This window comes from Neltuma alba, unplaced genomic scaffold, assembly GCF_004799145.2.
Source record: "Neltuma alba isolate B1F8T4 unplaced genomic scaffold, ASM479914v2 tig00012402_pilon, whole genome shotgun sequence".
Lineage (NCBI taxonomy): Eukaryota > Viridiplantae > Streptophyta > Magnoliopsida > Fabales > Fabaceae > Neltuma > Neltuma alba.
In genome coordinates, this window is record NW_021636895.1 from 524,566 (window position 1) to 543,956 (window position 19,391).

The 19,391-nt window shown below is 35.5% G+C and overlaps 3 protein-coding genes across 13 annotated transcripts; 2 read left to right on the forward strand and 1 right to left on the reverse strand.

The window, feature by feature from the left end:
• The first annotated feature begins 2,287 nt into the window (after nucleotides 1-2,287).
• Nucleotides 2,288-5,802, forward strand: LOC114726715 (protein ABIL1). Its single transcript, XM_028913395.1, has 9 exons — nucleotides 2,288-2,550; nucleotides 3,206-3,288; nucleotides 3,792-3,942; nucleotides 4,027-4,126; nucleotides 4,239-4,331; nucleotides 4,463-4,547; nucleotides 4,675-4,724; nucleotides 4,839-4,945; nucleotides 5,250-5,802. Exons 1-9 carry the CDS (start codon nucleotides 2,458-2,460, stop codon nucleotides 5,406-5,408), a joined length of 921 nt encoding a protein of 306 aa, XP_028769228.1. The 5' UTR covers nucleotides 2,288-2,457; the 3' UTR covers nucleotides 5,409-5,802.
• A 1,025-nt stretch (nucleotides 5,803-6,827) lies between these two features.
• On the forward strand, nucleotides 6,828-15,357 carry LOC114726753 (uncharacterized). 2 transcript variants are annotated; one of them, XM_028913444.1, is made up of 14 exons: nucleotides 6,828-7,655; nucleotides 8,018-8,104; nucleotides 9,052-9,161; nucleotides 9,504-9,554; nucleotides 10,242-10,413; nucleotides 10,736-11,056; nucleotides 11,136-11,339; nucleotides 11,576-12,061; nucleotides 12,138-12,347; nucleotides 12,751-12,939; nucleotides 13,376-13,539; nucleotides 13,685-13,837; nucleotides 13,963-14,058; nucleotides 14,132-14,147. In XM_028913444.1, coding segments are annotated over exons 1-14 (2,658 nt in total). In that variant the 5' UTR covers nucleotides 6,828-7,241; the 3' UTR covers nucleotides 14,133-14,147. The 2 variants fall into 2 exon arrangements, with proteins under 2 accessions (XP_028769277.1, XP_028769276.1); XM_028913443.1 differs by lacking the exon at nucleotides 14,132-14,147 and adding an exon at nucleotides 14,535-15,357 and having other exon boundaries at nucleotides 6,830-7,655; nucleotides 13,963-14,041.
• A 518-nt stretch (nucleotides 15,358-15,875) lies between these two features.
• LOC114726755 (uncharacterized) lies at nucleotides 15,876-19,284 on the reverse strand. 10 transcript variants are annotated; one of them, XM_028913453.1, is made up of 8 exons: nucleotides 19,214-19,274; nucleotides 18,759-19,030; nucleotides 18,606-18,681; nucleotides 18,254-18,384; nucleotides 18,021-18,091; nucleotides 17,503-17,620; nucleotides 16,756-16,805; nucleotides 15,876-16,289 (listed from the first exon to the last, which is right to left on the reverse strand). In XM_028913453.1, exons 1-7 carry the CDS (start codon nucleotides 19,239-19,241, stop codon nucleotides 16,785-16,787), a joined length of 717 nt encoding a protein of 238 aa, XP_028769286.1. In that variant the 5' UTR covers nucleotides 19,242-19,274; the 3' UTR covers nucleotides 15,876-16,289; nucleotides 16,756-16,784. The 10 variants fall into 10 exon arrangements, 7 of the variants coding, with proteins under 7 accessions (XP_028769286.1, XP_028769284.1, XP_028769283.1 ...); XR_003738525.1 differs by having other exon boundaries at nucleotides 17,539-17,620; nucleotides 18,254-18,380; nucleotides 18,759-19,284; XM_028913451.1 differs by having other exon boundaries at nucleotides 15,876-16,282; nucleotides 17,539-17,620; nucleotides 18,759-19,284.
• Nucleotides 19,285-19,391: the final 107 nt, after the last annotated feature.

A 19,391-nucleotide genomic window follows, 5' to 3' on the forward strand; every position in this document is an offset into this window, starting at 1 on the left:
TAATTTTGAGTCAAAATAATATTTTTCTGTTGGCCAAAAAAATAATCATTTTTTAAAAACATATTTAACCTTATATTTTATAAATATATATACACATATTAATTATTTATTAATTATGTTTTTTATATATTATTTATCTTGTTGGTAAAAAATATATTATTAACAAATTTATTACAAAATATATCTTTTATATAATTATCATATTAACTTGTGTTCTCTTTAATAATTTGTACATATAAAAAGTATTTCTGATAACAACTATCCAAATACTCTCACTTTATCGAAATAACTTTTTTACAAAATTTATTCTCCTAAAAATCTATTTTTCAGAAGCTATTTTCTAAACCATGATTTAGTTTTATCTAAAGATGCCTGATATTAAAATTTGCCTCAACGTGTCAAGATTATTGAACAATTAACTATATGTATAGGCTCTTTTTAATTATAAGATTGCATCATTAAGTTTTATTTAATTAGATATTATCAAACGTTGATTGATAAATAAAACTTCATGTAGGGCTTTGAATATCACAAATACGATGCTTACATTTTTTTTTACAAGAATTTAACTATATAAAATCATCAAATCAGGACAATAATTTAACTTAAAATATGTAAGCAAACAAATTGGTAAAATGTTGGAAAGAGAGTGAGGGTCGAGGGATTTTTTTTGGCATTGGAATAAAGACAGTGATGAAATTAAAAACGAAAAGCAGAAAAAAAGAAGAAGCAAAAACAAAAAGGGGACAAGAGACAAAGCAGAGGGAATAGATTCTAAGTGATGAGTGGGTTCTAAGAATCTTGAATCTTCCAAATCTCGTCGTTTCCGCGAACAGCGCTGCCAGGCCTCGGGGTTAACATTATTTTCCAAAGTAAAAAGAAGCTTGATTAATAAACGGAAAATCCAAAAAAAAAAAATAATGAACGTATTTCATTTTTAATTACTGCAAAATAAATATTTCAATGCAAGTATTAATATTTAATAAAGATTTGGCTCAGAGGGTAGAGATATGGATCACCGCCAAATGCTAAGCAGATGCTGTAAGTTTTGTTTAGAGGTAGTTATATTAAGTACTCATAAACACGGTAATATTAATTGAGACAAAATTTTATTAATATGCTTGTTTCATATTCTATAAATTATAATTAATTTTTTTAAAATATCCTAGTAAAATTTTCACGAAGTGCTAACAATAAGTTAAGTTTAAAACTTCATATGTTATATGTTATCCAAATATATGTATATATATTGATTTTTTTAATCCTTGATCTAATGTAAAAAACTCGCCTATCCGTCAAAGTTAAGTATAAAACTTCATACTTAAAAAATAGGTACTTAGGGCAATTGAACCAAGATACATTCTCACATTCTTCAATTATTTTTTTGACCAGCTCATACTCTTCAATTAAATTGTACAATTTCCCATTCAAAATATGTACATTGGATAAGAGACTCGTATGAGTTTTAAATATAAGATCATAGGACATACAATAAATATAAGATCATAATCTCCTTTCTTTTATAAATTTATAATTTTTCATAAAATATTTTTATTAATTACACAGTGCCAAAGAGTTTCTATGGGTAGATAATTACAACACATATGATCACAAATAGTATTTTAAATAAATCAACTTATATTTATTACGAATAATTAATTTAACTAATTATTTTAACATCAACAAATCTTTTAATCTAATTTTATATTAAGCACCGTTGAGAGTATTAAGTATATGATTTTCATGTTTACACGTATAACTTTTGTAATTTAAAATCATGTAATTGTATCAATAAAAATTGAGTTTAACAAAAATGGTTAATTCATCACAATATGGTGAATTGAGATTTGAATTCTCATAAAGATGTATTCATATTTAGTATCTCATATTGTCTTAAATAAAATTGTTTTCGACAAGAGTATACTTGTACTTGGAAAAAAAAATCATGTAATTGTTTTTTTTTTCCTGATATATTAATTATTAAAGGTATATTGCAAATAGTAGGACGGGGAATTAAAATTTTTATATTTTGATGTTTGTTATACTATACACACCATTTTAAGTCTACATCTATATAACAGTGTAGAACTATTTACACAATTCAAGAAAGAAAAATCAAATCCGAAAATCAAATCACTATCACTATGTTGAACAAGAAAGAAAAGAATACAATAGCCCACCGACTGCGCGAAAAGTTCCATCAACGAACGCGTACCTCAGAAAATAAAACAGAGAGAGGCATGCTGTCATTTTCGCTTCTCTTGGAGGTTTGCTTCTCCCTTACTCACACACTCCCATTGTTTGCTTGCTTACCCCTCCCACCAAAATCTCACCCACTCCAATTCCCTCTCGTTACTATATTAAGGGTTACCTTGCTGACGAAATTTCATGGTTTTTGGTTTCACAATTTCAATGCTCTGTTTGTAATTCGGTTAGTTGAAGTTTGTTGGATTAGCCATGGAATTGGAGCTCCCGAGGTCCGTCAACTCGGCCGTGACCTTCGACGAGGTTTCCATGGAGCGTAGCAAGGGCTTCGTCAAGGCATTGCAGGTGATCTTCTAGATTCTCTCACTTTCTCCCGTGTTTTTTCGTCTACGATGCCTAGACTAGATCTTCATTCTTTTGAATTTTGTTGTGTCTTCCATTGATTTTTTTTTTTAATCTTTTACTTTGTAAGATTGTTTTACTCTGGGTTGATTTTTAATGTCTGTCCTGGTTTGATGATGGACGGGAATCTGGGGAATAAGTTAGAGCTAATTTTGTCCTGGTTTTGAGTTTTCCTTTGAGAAGATGGATTCTTCTCATGTCCGTTTAACTCTTACTTCTTTCCTTTGGATGGGGATTGGGGCTGGTGGGTAAATATAATTATTCTATGCAACCTGACGCTGTAAGTTCGTCTAAGCTATATTGATTGAATTATTCCATTGAAAGCACGTTATATTTGTAATTTCAAATCAAATTGAATTGGGCGGATGTCTTGTTAGCCTTGTCATATTGCTGGTATATTGGTAAATGGTATTGGTTGCCTCTTCCTATTGAACTCTCTGATCAATTTCCAAAGGCTCTAAATCATTGTGCATTAAGTCCTCATTGTTAAGGGTTTGGTTAATGTAGCCATAAATTGTCTCATGCTGTTCCTTTTGAGTATTTTCTCTTTGATTGTTAAAGGGTTAGTTATTTAATTCCCATATGATGGCCATTCCAGGAACTAAAGAATCTGAGGCCTCAACTTTATTCTGCTGCGGAATACTGTGAGAAGTCCTATCTCCACAGTGAACAGAAACAAATGTAAGAAACAAAATACTTCTTATGTTGATGATACTTTTTATTCAAGTTGTTTTGGAAGGCAATTTTACCCCTATAAGGTTCTCTGTCACTATTGAAGCACTTCCGACAGGATAAATAACGAATGACTTCATCGTACTTTTCTAGTTTCTTCTACTCAACGATATCATTGTTATTAAATTTTTTATTTTACAATTTGCATTGGGTTCTCAATAAATGCATGCTGCATATAGCAAGTGCGAAATGCAAATTATTGGCAATTTGAGGATTGGGCCACCGGTCAAATGTTATGAGTATTCCACCTTGTGTGACTGGATTTTTTATTTCCTCATTGTTTGTATAGTTGATTGCGTTGGATGACTCAGGTCCGGAATTTTCATCCTTTCTATAGTATTGGCTTTGATGTATTACATGCTGAAAGTTTTACTTGATTTATTCATAGAGTGTATGTTTGTGTCTCAATTGTCACAGTTATTTTTCTTCTATGAATCTTATTTATTGATCAGGGTACTAGACAATCTGAAAGATTATGCTGTACGAGCCCTTGTTAATGCTGTTGATCATCTTGGAACAGTCGCATACAAATTAACTGATCTTGTTGAACAGCAGACTTCGGATGTCTCAACCATTGACTTGAAGGTATCAACCCTAAATCAGGTAATTCCTATTTTGTTGGAGATGGCATGTTTACATAGATAACTTTCAATGGGAGTTGAGGTTAACTTATTTCTTTACTAGCAGCAACTTCTTACATGCCAAATCTACACTGATCAAGAGGGTCTTCGGCAGCAGCAGTTGTTAGCTTTCATTCCCAGGCATCACAAGCACTACATCCTGCCAAGTAGGTTTAACTGATTTCATGTTCATCTAGAAGTAATTATTGGTGCTGTCTATCTGTATTTTTGATTTTAATCATGAATGCGTGTGTGTTTCTGTCTAACAATGCAAGCTAGACTCTTTCAATAAAAAGGTGCATTTCAGTCCACACATACAAGTTAATGCAAGGAAAAATCCGTTACAAACTAGAGCTCGCACTCGATCTTCAGGTTTGTGGTCGGGGAAATTTTATTCCATCAGAAGTTTTTGGCATTGGTTTTGAAGTATGCTCCTATTTTTTAAGTTGGGCCATTTGCCATTAAGCATGTATAACATTGTCTCATTCAAATATATGTTGTAGGAGTCCCTCCAGCGAAAACTCTTTCATGGCATTTAGCTTCTGAAACTAATTCTACCTTGAAAGGGAGTTCACGTTCTTCAAAGAGGCAAGTTTGGAAATATTGAAAAGAAGTAGTTTGAGCCTTTACATGGCTGTTTCTTCTATTATGATCTCTAACTGAAGATAGCACACTATGAAATTTTGTTTAGTGTTTTAACACATCTTTTCTGCAGAGGGGACCCAAAGTTCTCTGCCAAAACATCGGGAGTTTTCCAACTTTTAGGTACACCGAACAACTGTATACCTTGTATAATTCAGTTTGATTGGCCCCAAAAAAGGCCATTTCTTCTTCCCGACATGTTGGCTCCTTACAATTTGCGGTGAAACATGCCTGTAGATAACGAAGAGAGTAATTTGAAAAAATCCATAGCAGCTCAAAGTCACTTAGCTAACGGAGTTCCTACTTCCAGTCCATCTCAGCAAACTTTGGGTGTCACACGCAAGGTAATGTCATGTTCACCAGGAACTGCAAATGCCTGGTGACAAAAAGCTTGATTGTCAACTTGTGATTAGTATTTTCTAATTCATTCCTAGTTGTTTGCATGTGTTTTGAAAACTGTTGATCCTTGTAGCAATTTTGCTCGGCAAAAGGACAGATGGTTTTAATTATTCTTAAATCTTAACAAATGGTTGATATTTTGCATGAACATGGGTCCAAGAGAGAGTTGAAGGATGGATATTTTTATGTTCCTTTACTTTTGTGAGGAACATTTGCTATGTGGAGGTCAATGGTGGGTTCTATTTGCAGGATGCATTGGAGGGTTTGAAACCTTTGACGACATTCAAGTCATTTGGCCACCAAAATCGGCGTGAGATTGTCCAGACCCATACTCGAAGCAAAAGCATGCTTTCAGCGTTCTTTGTCAGGCAGAAGATTCTAAAACCGAACGCTGGTTCTGTCTCATGAATGAAGGCACGGCACTGGTGCCCCACCGCAAGCTACTGCATGAAGTAGGAGATTTCACTTATTTTATTTGACGTAGTATTGGTGGAGATTGCACTTTAATCTCCTCCAATGCTTATTCGCTGTGGTTTGGCCATATTTCCATAAATGCTTTGGAATGAATCCCATCATAGTTCAAGCCTTTGAATAATGACCAACCTTGTAGAGTGACCGGTAATGTGTTAGGGATTTTATTCTCCCAGTCTTGTTGGTCAGTGATGTCATAATTTACTGAGGAGATTACACAATGTGTATGTGATAGTGTTCAGGCATTTGTGAAATGTATAGATCCGGTTTTGATATTGATACTTCAAAGAATGGTCCAGTGACTGATTTAATAAGTCTGGAATTTCCCAAATTAGAATTGCCGACACTTGTTGATTTTATCTAAAGACGTCAATACGCGTCAAGATAATCCCGTGAGCAAGTCCGTCATGATAATGTTTATTTTTGACATATTTATTGCTTATTTATATTGGTCTTAGTTATTTTTAATAATTTAAGTCTCTCAAAATATATTAACACGGCTGGCCCTTTTATTGTGATTTGTCAGCGTGTGACAGACGAAATATTAAAATATAATTTGAGCAATTCAGAAGACAACTCAGCTAATGAATAAGTAATTCATATTATTATTAATTATTGGTTTAGTCTTATATTTTCTTTCAAACAAGGTGTACGTAATTTTTAATCATAGAATGTTGGTTTAACAACGAAAGATGACCAAACTACGCTTTATTATATGTTACTGGCACAATAAATTTAAGAGGAAAAATGTAATATATGAAAAAGGGAATATAAAAAGAAGCCACCATTAGGCAGTATCAAATGAAAAAATACATTAAATTTCAAATATATATTATTAATATTACCTTTTTTTGGGACAATTAGAGTGCTTGATTTACTGCAGTAAGAATGTTTTAATAAAAATTTAAAATTAAATTCAAATATGTATATTTCTGTCCAAAAAAAAGTTTAAATATGTATTTTAAAATAAAAATGTTGATTTGGTTCTAAAATTTTTTAATAGATCTGTAATTATGATTTTATATAATAAAAGCAAAATCGTATGATTTTATCTGAACACTTGATTTAAAATAAGATATTTATTGTATTTACCGCCAATAATATACTAGTTTTAACAGCATGTGTGAAATTAAAAATATGCCAACGAAAACACTGGACTAGGTGCATTGAATGGGGGATCTCTTAACGTAACAAGTCACAAAATGGTATTTACAAAAACATTTTTTGGCCCAAAAATCGTTTTTCTGCCATAATAATCCCACTTATTTTCATAATTCTTCTAATCAACTTGCTAATCACGCATTTTAGTGATTAGTCGCTGTTCAGCTTGACGCCTGTGTACTATTTTCAGCCAACGAAAAAAACGGAGGATATAGTTTCAACTAGATTTCGCAGCTCACAGCACACCGGTCCGAAGCCTTCGTCTTGTTCGTTGTTCCCATCTCTTTGCAGTCCCGAAATCTTCTTATCGAGCAAAATCATTGACTCCTGTCCAATGTGACAAATCTTGACAGTAAAACAACTCGACTTCAAATCTTTCTCTTGTCTAATCTTTCTGACCAACATTTTTTCACCCCAATCACAACCTTTCTTGACCATTTCACGAATTCGAATCGCGACCTGTCTTCTTCCTCTCGTTCTTTTTATTACTCCCAGAAGCTGTGTGTTTGGACCCCATTGAAATGTTCACATCTGGGGTTTTCCTTGGAAGTATGTAGTTTCGTCGATTAGGAAGTTGAATTTGCTGCCAATTAATTGATGGGATTCTGAATGGGTTCACTGGAATCCGGAATCCCACTGAAGAAGGGAAGCTTATTTGGGTCTCAGTCAAGTAGAAAGGAGAGGCATCCATTCTCACAGAGATTTAGATCGAGCTTTTCGCGTTTGCTTTTCAAGAAACTAGATTATGTCCAATGGATTTGCACTGTGGTCGTCTTTCTATTCTTCATAGTTGTCTTCCAAATGTTCCTACCTAGTTCGGTAATTGAAAAATCAGAGGATTCCTTGAGAGCTAAGATGCTATCTGGGACCCTATTGCATTATGAAGATATAGAGAAGTATGTATTGGACATTGAGGAGGGCACAAGATTTCTGCCCAAGATTTCGGAGAAATTCAATAGGGAGGTGAATCTGTTTAACCGGACCGTACCACATTTCGGGTATAGAAAGCCTCAGCTGGCGCTGGTTAGTTCTCGTAATGGCCATTTTCTTGCTCTTCAGGGAGCTAATTTCTTTTTCCTTTTCATAGTGATACTACCTAAAGCCCTTCTTTTATTTAGCATTATGAGTTCATGTTCATTGCGGCTCAAAGCTCATCAGTTGTCAAACATAAACTTGTGAATTTAATAAAATGGGCGAGGCTTGCAGAAATTCAGGGCTTTGGAGTTAAAATGAACTCCAGCAATTAATTAGCCTTGAAAGAGATACAAATTGTTTTTTTTGGATACGGAGATACGGGTTTTTTATACTCACCGACTACAAATTTTATTTCATTTTTCTCTTGGAAAGTTAAATTTATATGATTTCAATTTTTTCCCCCCCTGAAGATATCTGGAGAACTATTGGTCGATTCACAACAACTGCTGCTGGTAACTATTGCATCTGTTTTGCTAGAGATTGGCTATACAATTCAGGTGATGCACTTATAATTTGTTCTCCATCATTTTCTTTGAGAAGTAATTTGAACATCGGTAGACGGAAATAGGTGGGGGTGTGGGGACGTCCCTAAATAGTTACTGATTCGAGTGTCTTTGATAGTTGCTCTGTAATGGGATTGAAGGGCTTCGACTACAGTATTTTATCTGGAAGAGGAACTAAGTATAATTAGATGTTGTCACTTGCATGTATGCTCGCTTGGCTAGTACAGAACGCCTCACTTGATTAGTAAGGTCTGAGGTGCTCACTCTTGTAGAAGCAAGTCTGCCATGCATAGATTGTCACTTTTGTTTTAAAATTTCCACCTCTTGTCTGAGAATGGTCCTTGACTTGACAGGCCACTAAGTGTCTAGGATTTATGCCAATCATAAGTGACATAACTATGGTTGTTCTGTCTTGTGAAATTGTGCTGAATGATCACTAGTTGTCAGAGATAGAAGTGCATTATACCTTATTGTTTACCCTGGCTTGAGGCATTCCATTGTCAAATTTTCCCCCATTCATTAACTATGATCGCCACGAATTGAATTATAATCAAATTGCTTTGAGTCATTTACCAGTGTCAGTGATTGATGACTGTAGAATCTGAACAATTCAATTCAAATGGAGTATTCGTTTTTTTCTTGCATAAATAATGATATATTTTATGTCAAAAAAAATTGATATTTTATACATATATTATATTATACACGTCATCAATTCATCATTACTTAAAAATAAGTGGACTCTGTTTATTATGCTTCACTCAAGCTCATGAAAGACACATCCCATTTACCAAATTACCTTTTCTATCTTTATTTTTCTGTTCCATTCTTTTCCGCATATCAAATGGCCTCTAAATGAAAATTATTGGAGCTGAATATGGTGTTTTTAGGCTGATTTGGTTGTTATTGTTTTGGGCTCAAGTGATTGCTTTGTTTTGCAGGTTTTTTCACTTGAAGATGGTCCAGTGCATGATGTTTGGATAAATTTAGGAGTTCCCGTCACTGTCATTAGAACTTGTGGCAAACTGGAGAATACTGTTGACTGGCTAAGGTATTCTTGATGTAAAATATTTAACTTCTGGACTAAGCATGTTCGAAATTTTGAATACTTTTTGAGACTTGATTAATCTTCTGCATTCCCTTATTTCTCTTTTTCTAAAGTCATTTTCCTTTTGTTTTTTTGGGTATTGAAGTATAATGTATATGGCATTCCACATCCAATTCATGTGATTCACCTTGGGCAGTTTCTCATTGTGTTACTGATAGAGTGAAGTATTTTGGATTGTTTCATTTTGGGCTGGTTTCTCAATTAGTTCCTGATAGAGGAAAGTACAGTATCTTGGTTGAAATTATCAAATAATAATTGCATCTAATAGTAATGTGTCTTTTGCAGCTATGACGGTGTGATTGTGAACTCTCTTGAAGCCAAGGGTGCTTTTTCTTGGTAAAGTCTACTTATCTCATTTCATTTCTTAAAGGAAAGTATTCTGACCGGTCACTTGATTCTCTGCTCCTCATTGGTCTTATGATATACAGAGATTGAAATGTGATCCGGAAGCTATCAGACGTGTTGGTTTCATAGTAATGACATTAGAGACTTATTTGTGGTTGACTAACCATTTAAGATGTCATTCCAGAATTTGTATTTCTTTTATCTTCTAACAATTAAACTTCCATACCATGTTGATGTAAATTTGTCTGTTTGCCTCAAAATTGTGAACTTTTACTAGTAACTCTGGTCCTGCATTCTAACTGGTTGTTAGACTAATTTGGAGTTCAAACTGCATGACATAAGTTTGGAGTCCAAATTGTCTGGCATACACATCAGATGATTTCTGTTTTGTTGCACACGTTCTATCATGATTGATTTAATGAAAAATATCAAGAAATAGTTCAATTTTCTAATTTGTTTGAACTATTGTCTATTTTGCATACCTATTTGGAAAATTTTGTTAATATGATTAATTTATGTGACATGGATGGGAAGCGTCAAGAGATGGCTGAAGTTATTTGTTTTAAAAGTTATGAAAATCTTATGATGTATTAATGAATATGCACTCACTTTGTCCTGTACGTTCTTTGAGATTTCAATGTCCTATACAAGTTACATCAATAACTCTAGTTGTCACAGTTTTTTGCAGGAACCTTTCAAGTCTATACCTCTTGTATGGATTATTCATGAAAATGCTCTAGCACATCGCGCAAGAAAATATACCATAAATGGGCAGGGTGAACTTTTGAATGACTGGAGTAGAGCCTTCAACCGATCGACAGTTGTTGTTTTCCCAAACTATGCCCTACCGGTAATATACATGTGCAAGTTATATGTTCATCTAATTTTTCCCCAAACCTTAACCCACCTGACTGCCCAAATGGGGGACAAGTTTTCATTAAAACTACAACCTGTTTTCCCCTTTTATTAATTCCTTCTCTACCAGTAAAGAACAAGTATGAATCAATAGTTAAGTATAATTTTAATACCGGGTACCATTGTCCTTTGGATTTGTTTTCTATGGCACAGAAGTCCTAGTTATTAATTCTTGTTTGAAAGATCCTATGTATTAACTAGAATTGTGGAGCATAACCTAGTCATTGGCGATTGATATTTCTTTCGTAATTCCACAGATGCTTTACTCCATATTTGATGCTGGAAATTTTTTTGTCATTCCGGGTTCTCCTGTCGAGGCAATAGAAGCAGATGCCTTTATGGCATTAAAGAAAGATAATCTGCGCACCGAGATGGGTTATGACCCTGAAGATGTCATTATTGCAGTTGTAGGAAGCCACTTTTCTCACAAAGGTTCGTGGTTGGGGCATGCTATTGTTTTACAGGCTCTATCACCACTTCTGGCAGACTTCCTATCAAACAGAGATAATTCTAGCTCACATCTACGTATCATTGTTCATACTGGGGAATCATCAAATAACTACAGCTTGGCTCTTGAGGTATGTATGTTATCTTCTTTAATCCTTATTCTTGTGGGTAGATACTTCTAAGGTTTTCTTTCTTATTCTGTTTCAACAGACCATGGCTCACACCTTGAAATATCCAAGCGGCACCATAAAGCACATATCTGGAGATTTGAATGCAGACTCTGTTCTTGACATGGCTGATATCGTGATATATGGATCCTTCCTTGAGGAGCAATCTTTTCCACAGATTTTGGTTAAAGCAATGTGCTTTGGGAAACCAATTATTGCTCCGGATATTCCCACGATCAGGAAATATGTATGTCTATTCTATAGTCTATTTAAATTGACATTTCTGTCATTCTTTGCATCAATCATTCAGACCCTCCTAGTATTACCCTGAATCAACTTGGCTTTTATGTTACCGACATCGATAATAACTTTCAAGCATCTGAAATTTCATTAAATAAATAATTTATAGTTGCATGTTTTGAATACCTGTATTTTATGTTGCATATTTCTTAGCTAAGTACTAACTACAGTGCCGACATCTAGGTTGATGACAGGGTGAATGGTTATATTTTTCCCAAGGAGAATAGTAGGGTTTTGACACAAATTATGTTGGAAGTGATCTCGAAGGGGAAACTATCACCAGTAGCTCGTGATATTGCTTCAATAGGGAAAACTTCTTCGAAGAACCTTTTGGTTTCAGAAACAATTGATGGATATGCCAATCTGCTTCAGAGTATTCTGGTGCTTCCATCTGAAGTTGCTCTTCCGAAGGCAGTATCAGAAATCTCTCCCCATCTTAAAGAGCTGTGGCAGTGGCACTTATTTGAAGCAGTCTCAAATTTTACATATCAAAATAGCACATCAAGGAGTAACACATATTTAGATAAATACGAGGAGCAGTGGAACCATCCTCCGAAAAGCAGATCTAGTGTTATGGTTGCTGATAATGATTCATTTTTATATAGAATTTGGGAGGAAGAAAAGAATATTCAGATGGCTATTACAAGAAAAAGAAGAGAGGAAGAACAGGTAAATCTTTATCAATTCCTCTTCAGGAGGGTAGCAAAGCAAAACTTCAAGTGATGTTCTTTGAAATTTAATGCAGCTAAAGGATAGAATAGAGCAGTCACGAGGAACATGGGAGGAAGTATACCGAAATGCTAAAAGAGCTGATCGTTCAAAGCATGATTTACATGAAAGAGATGAAGGAGAACTTGAGCGGACAGGTCAACCACTTACTATTTATGAACCTTACTTTGGGGAAGGAACCTGGCCTTTTCTGCATGATAGATCTCTTTACCGTGGAATTGGGCTGGTAAGTTGTGCATATATTGTCATTTTATCAGCTTACTAAGTTGTTACATCAGTCTAACAAGCAACGTTTGCTTCTTTTGTACAAGAAATGTTCTTCGATAACCACGCTATATTAAATGTCAATGATAGTATTACTGAAGTAAATTTCCTTTTTATTTAACTGGTCCATTGTGATACCTGGTCCAGATAAATGCGTTGATTAACTTCTGTAATTGGCTAGTTTTTGTGTGGTAGACGTTTTAGTTTCTTGTTCCTCATGGCACTCATTCTCCACTTCTTGCTACAATTTGGATTGTGCCTCGGTTGACTATGCCTCAACTATTCTGTAATAGTTGTTTTCTCTTCAGAATTCAATGAGTAGCTACTTATTAGCGTAATGCATGGTATATACTGACTCTTTGCAGTCCACTAAAGGTCGAAGACCGGGTAGAGACGATGTCGACGCACCGTCTCGTCTTCCACTCCTTAATAATCCTTACTATCGAGACATACTTGGTGATTATGGAGCCTTTTTTGCTATTGCAAAAAGGGTAGACCGTATACACAAGAATGCTTGGATTGGGTTTCAGTCTTGGAGAGCATCTGCAAGGAAGGTATGTAATTTCTTTGGGCTACTCATTGACGCCCTTTCCCTTTTGCTGAAATCATTGAAATTTTAATGATTAATTTCTCCCTCTTGGTCCACGTTGTAATTTCATCTTAATTTTGAAGGTTCTGATGCTGGTTCTATATTTAACTTTAGGTAACTATACTGATATTATTGTGTATACTTGTAAGGTATCTGAAAACAAGCAATTGTCACCTTGTTAGATAAAGTATTTTAAAATTTCCAGCTATAGAAAATGAATGAAAAAAATGAAGTGTAAAGCTTGTGCCGAACATTTGTTGTGAAGGTTTTATTCTCATGTCATTTCATCTTGTCATAAACTCTGCATGCGTGTTAAATACAGTAACATAAACAAAGGGAAATTTATATTTCACATGTGCCTCTTTTCTGGGTTGTTTGACATCCAGATGGGTCTTTGGCAGGCATCTTTGTCCACAACTGCTGAAAATGCACTATTAGATGCTATACAATCCAAAAGGTATGGGGATGCACTGTACTTTTGGGTTCGCATGGATAAGGATCCCCGAACACCTTTGCAGAACGACTTTTGGTCATTTTGCGATGCCATCAATGCAGGAAATTGCAAGTAAGACCCTGTAAAGGCTTTGCATGTTTTTCCTTGGCTGCGGTAGTTTATGCCCTTACCTTATTCTCTCTCTCTCACGTGCGCGTGCACACACAGAGATCATTAAAGGTATATCTTATTTTTTCCACTTAATGTTCGTATAAAGGTTTGCTTTCTCTGAGGCTTTGAAGACAATGTATGGGATAAAAGATGATATGGATACTTTACCACCAATGCCAGTAGGTGGCGACACTTGGTCTGTCATGCAGAGTTGGGCCTTGCCTACGAGATCCTTCCTTGAGTTCGTAATGTTCTCAAGGTATTTAGGATTGCACCAGTGGATGCCCCAGATTAATCAATAAGCTACTTGATCTTCTTTAACAGTTCTTTTGCCCCTGGCTTCTTTAGATTTTGAAATACTGATGGAAACTATCTTTTGTGCAGAATGTTTGTTGATGCATTGGATGTACAGATGTATGGCGAGCACCATTCAAGTGGACGCTGTTATTTGAGTTTGTCAAAAGTAAATTACTCCTTTTATATATTGGTATTTTTTGCATGGTGTGCTTTTAATAATTAAAAATGGGGGCAGCCTTTGAAATGATGGCTTGTCATGTTTAGTAGTTGGGCCATAGCCGAACCGGTCACAATGAGTATTATATTTCTAATAATATACTAATTAATTTGAATAAGAATGATAAAATATAAGAACACAAATATTAAAAAAAAATTGAAAATTGATTTCCAATGAACAAACGATGTTAAAAATTTTTATTTTTAAAAAATTAAAAGTGAATAAAGATCTGAAATAAAAAATATAATTAAAAATTAATAAATACATTTTACAAAACATAATGTGAAGGATCACACCGGATACTTCTAGAATTACAGTGATCTAGTCCATTTACAAACTCTTAAAGGAGATTTTAAGTATTGAATGAAATATCGATTACATTATCAAGCTTGCTGCTTATTTTGCTTCCCCTCTTAATATGTGGATAAATTTGCATATGCAGGATAAGCATTGCTATTCGCGGCTTCTGGAGCTGCTTGTAAATGTATGGGCTTACCACAGTGCCAGGAGGATGGTGTATGTGAATCCTGAGACTGGTCTAATGCAGGAACAACACAACTTCAAGAACCGTAAAGGGCATATGTGGATCAAATGGTTCTCATACACCACGCTGAAGAGCATGGATGAGGACTTGGCAGAGTTATCAGATTCTAAGGCCACCAGTGGCCATTGGCTGTGGCCATCAACAGGAGAAGTTTTCTGGCACGGTGTATATGAGAGAGAGAGGAATCTACGGCACAAGGAGAAGGAGAAAAGGAAACAGAAGAGTATCGAGAAACTGAACCGAATGAGGAAGCGACAGCGTCAGAAAGTGATAGGCAAGTATGTGAAGCCCCCGCCAGAGGAGGAGGATGGTTCAAACTTGCTGAAAGAAGCATGATATATACTTTGATGTTTTCTTGGTTGATGATTCTTTTCTTCTTTTGTAACTTTTGTTCCATTTTTCTGCTCCCACATAATTGTGATTTTCATTAGATAGCCCTAACAGGGAAGAAAAAGATGCAGATGTAATCGGTCTTGATGGGTTTTGTATTGGGAAAAACTGCATCCTTCTGGTCATTGATGCTGATAAATAGCTAATGTGTAAAGTAGCCTACTGTTCTTTCCTTTAGTTTTCTGGTCGCTTGCGTAGTTTCATTCTTGGAGGATGATTTCTAAGAGAAAGAGGGTCAAGGGAAATTTGTAATTTCTGGAAGGGCTTTTGGGTGTTAATGAACCTAACTCGTGGTTATGTGTTATATTCAACGCCCGATTGTTGAAGTCTACGTCTTTTTGGCATCTAATCCTTCCTGTTAAGTGTTAACCTTACTCGGTAAACTTCAAAGCACACCTGATCTTCATAGTTTATATAAATAGAGAGGACTAGGGTCAACACGCTTCATTGTCACATTACACCAATGCTTTTGTTGTATTTTAGCGTTGTTTAAAATTAAGACGACAGAAAAACTAGAGAGAATCGCGTTTAGTCCTCTGACTCCCACTCAACTCTTTTTTTTTTGGGTCAAATTAACATATCTAATCATCCGAAAAATTAACATATCTAAATAGCCCTGTTAAGTTGCCAAAACTACAAATACTACATCCATTCCAATGGAGGAAGTAAAAGAGAAGTTGATTTCTGTTGGGTTTACTCTTAGTGACCGCTATATCCGGTGGAAAATGGTGGTCCATTTTTCTCCCCTCGCTCCATTATTTTGAGAATGTAATAACAGCCTTGATGGCTCCGCTAATCATAAACAATGCCATATGATTAAACTAGACCTTCGCAACATTGAGCTTCATATACGGCGGAATCTGCATTATTCGTCAATCATACTTACGAGAATAAAACTGGCTGTGCTTTGTTTGAGGGATAAGAACTGTAATATTTATCCATATGAATTCCATTTTTTTCTGGGTATACATCAATATGAACTTCACCCAGGTTAACTGGGACTGACGGAGGAAGCCGGGCAAGAATTTCTAAGCAAGGAAAAGGCACCTAATTTGGTGCTCAAAGCCTTCCAGTTCGAGTTTTTCAAGGCTTGTTTGGAGGATAATGACAGCCATCTCAAATTATGCAGAACATGCAATTGTTGAGACCATTTGAATTATCATGGCACTGATTCTGTATCAGTCAACAATTAGCCGGCCATCAGGTTCTCAACTTTTTGGTTTCCTCCCATTGATCTCCTTGTACCACCCGACAACCTGGTAACTATTGAAGACAGGAGTTTAAAATATATTAACTGAGAATACACTCAGATATCTGCTGGTTGGCCAAAAAATGGCTTTAACTTGGTGTCAAACGACTAACATATTCAATGATACATAAAAAGGAGGGGACCTCAAGTTCAAAATTTGAAATCAAATAGAACCATTAACTATTTATGTGATGGAAAGAATAATGCAGATAAAATGAACTGCGAAAAAAAATAAAGCCAATCACCCTAACACAAGCTGAATTTTTTTTATGATTAAACCACAAGTTCTAAAAGTTAATAGAAACAACATACAAACATAAAAAAATTTCAAAATAACTTGATGTCTACAAATTGAATTGTGGATGAAGATTTAATTTTCCATTTTGCATCCAACTTCCATAGAACCCGCACTATCTTGTTTTGTTTTTCCCATAATTAAATCAAAGATGTTAACTGTAAAGAATTGAGAGTAAACTGTACCTGCGTCTATAATAACAATTTGAGAACTCCTACTTAAGAGGCTTCATACCCTGTTAATGATCCAGGAAAAAGATTCACTGTTACTAGTTGTCAAAAGGGTAAATCTCTTTAGAAGTGAAGACCGTTCGTAGAAAAACAAAAAGCTAGTGCATAGCATATATAAGAACTCATTAAGCAGCTATGCGGTGGTCCCATGGTGAGAAGTTAAGAAGAAGGTCATTTGGATCGACTAAAGGAAAGATTACTTTTTGAGTAATTCAAATAAAGGTTTTTACAAGATCATCTGGATGCAATGTCTGAAAGGTACGTTTCTTAATTAGAAACATACAGCATAGGTGTCAATAGATGTTGAAGTGACCATTCCTTTCAATGACAGAAAACGGCCAATTTGGAGTTACTCACGGTTCCAAGATTGAATGACAGACAAATGTCCAAAATTCAAAAGTATAATCTCTCTTGTGCTTAGTATTCTCTTGATTTGTATGTTCCCTCTCGCAGGCAATATTTAGAGCTACGGTTTCAATACTTGAAGTATTCTCTTTACTTGTATCTTCTCTCTCCCAGATAGTATTTCTTCTTTTTACGGTTCCAAGACATTCAGACTAATGCCTTCACTATGGCTCACATTTTTGCTCACTGACTTTATACCCAAAATGAAGAGGTCAAATTTTTTTTTATTTTTTTGGGTTCAAAAAAGTAACATCCCGCTATTGTACAAATCAGATTGTAAATAAATTAGATAATTACTGCCATATTCTGAAGATAAGCCATCACTAAATTTACCCTTGATGCCCTCAGCTCATTTACTGCCATTCTAAGAGAATCATCCGAGAGGATCAACCGGGACAGTGCTCCTGTGCTTAATCTGCAATATTTAAATTAAATACCATAATAAACATGAAAACGTTCAGATAAGTCTAACAGGAAAGTCAGCCTTTTTATTATATCATGCCATATCAAACATGAAAACGTTCAAATAAGTCTAAGAGGGAAGTCAGCCTCGATACATATCACCCTCATGTCTAAACTAAATCTTCATTGTACGAGGACATCCTAAAGAAGCAGTCATCAAACGCTTGTACTTTTTTTCCCCCTCTGCCGGACATCAAACGCTTGTATTTAAATAAGCATTAAACTACGTTACATATTTTCTTCATTAAACCTCAATTAATATTGATTTATCTTATATCCAATTTCTTAGTCATAATCTATAGGGGAAAAGTTTTTTTTTTTTAAAAAAAAAAAACCTTAAACATAAAATGTACCCGAGAAATTTTGCAGCTTCGGAGATAGAGCCCCCGACTGCAAAAATGAGATCCAATAGAGCTTGCATTCCCTGTGGAAAAGGACATCAACTATGACATGATTGTCTCTAATTCCCATTATGTGACTAAGTTGCAAATTCTGTATACTGATTATTATAAGAAGAAAAAAGAAGAAATGAGTAGCAACTAACACATAGAAAGACATGCTATGCGCCTTGCACAAAGAGACATACCAAAACAAATTTAGGGTTGTTTGGTCCAATTCGAGGACCACAATCCGATCCTCTAATGGATGACTTAGCAGGAAGTATTTGCAGAAGCTCTTGAGGCGGTAAATAAGCATCGAGATCCACAGTGCTCCTGACTAGCTCAAGAGATGAATTTATATCAATCAGCAAAATCATTGTTAATTATCAGTATAAAATAAACATATTTTGGTCAAGTTAGTCACAAATATGAGAAAACCTATGAGTAAATAAAATTCATTTAACTTCAGTTATTACATACGAAAACAATAAGTTACAGCCAAGATTTTCAGGACTGTAAATTAAGCACAGCCAAATTGGTAAGGCAAGGCAATAATACCTTTAAGAGCTATCAGAGCACGGAGGCGAGTTAAGGCGGATGCACGATTCTTGTGCTGTGATCGATCCTCAGCAGCCTAAAATGAAATGCAAGAGGCGCACCTTGTGAATGAGTTCCAAAACGAAATCGTAAAGGTGATAGATAGGAAATAACCTGAGCAATAATACCAGTGGGAATGTGCTTGAGGCGAACCGCAGACTCGCGCTTGTTCCGGTGCTGACCACCTGGACCAGAAGACTTGAAGGTATCCATGTCGCACTGCCGCAAGAGTTCTTCGTCCGTCAATTCCAAGTACCTTTTGCCCAAGCCCTCAGCAACAGTATCGACAGAGGCATTTGTAGCATTACTGTAATTCGAGCACCAGAGCAAGCTACGGTGCTGGTGTGGATGTTGCTGCAGGAACCAGAGGAAAGTCCTCCTTGTACCTGTTAAAGGAAATGTAGAGGATACAGCGTAGGCTTTGAGGAGGCAAGAAGATGAAGAGGATAAGGAAGAAAGAAGATGAGAGGAGAAGGACGGTGAAGCATGACGAGGATGAAGAGGATGACGGTGAGAAGTGCAAATCCGGGAAAGAGAATCGCTAGCCCTGCCAAGTCTTATAGCCATACTTGATTTACAGAGGTTTTGACATGCCATCGCTGCCAGTGACGTAAGCGAATCCTTCGCGCCTCCGCCCTCTTATGTCTCGTCCGTGGTGGTTTCTGTTTGCTTCTGGGTTTGGATCAGAATGTATTCTTTGGCTGCTATGCCTGCGGGTCAAAATGTTTTTTTTTTTTTTCCCCTCGT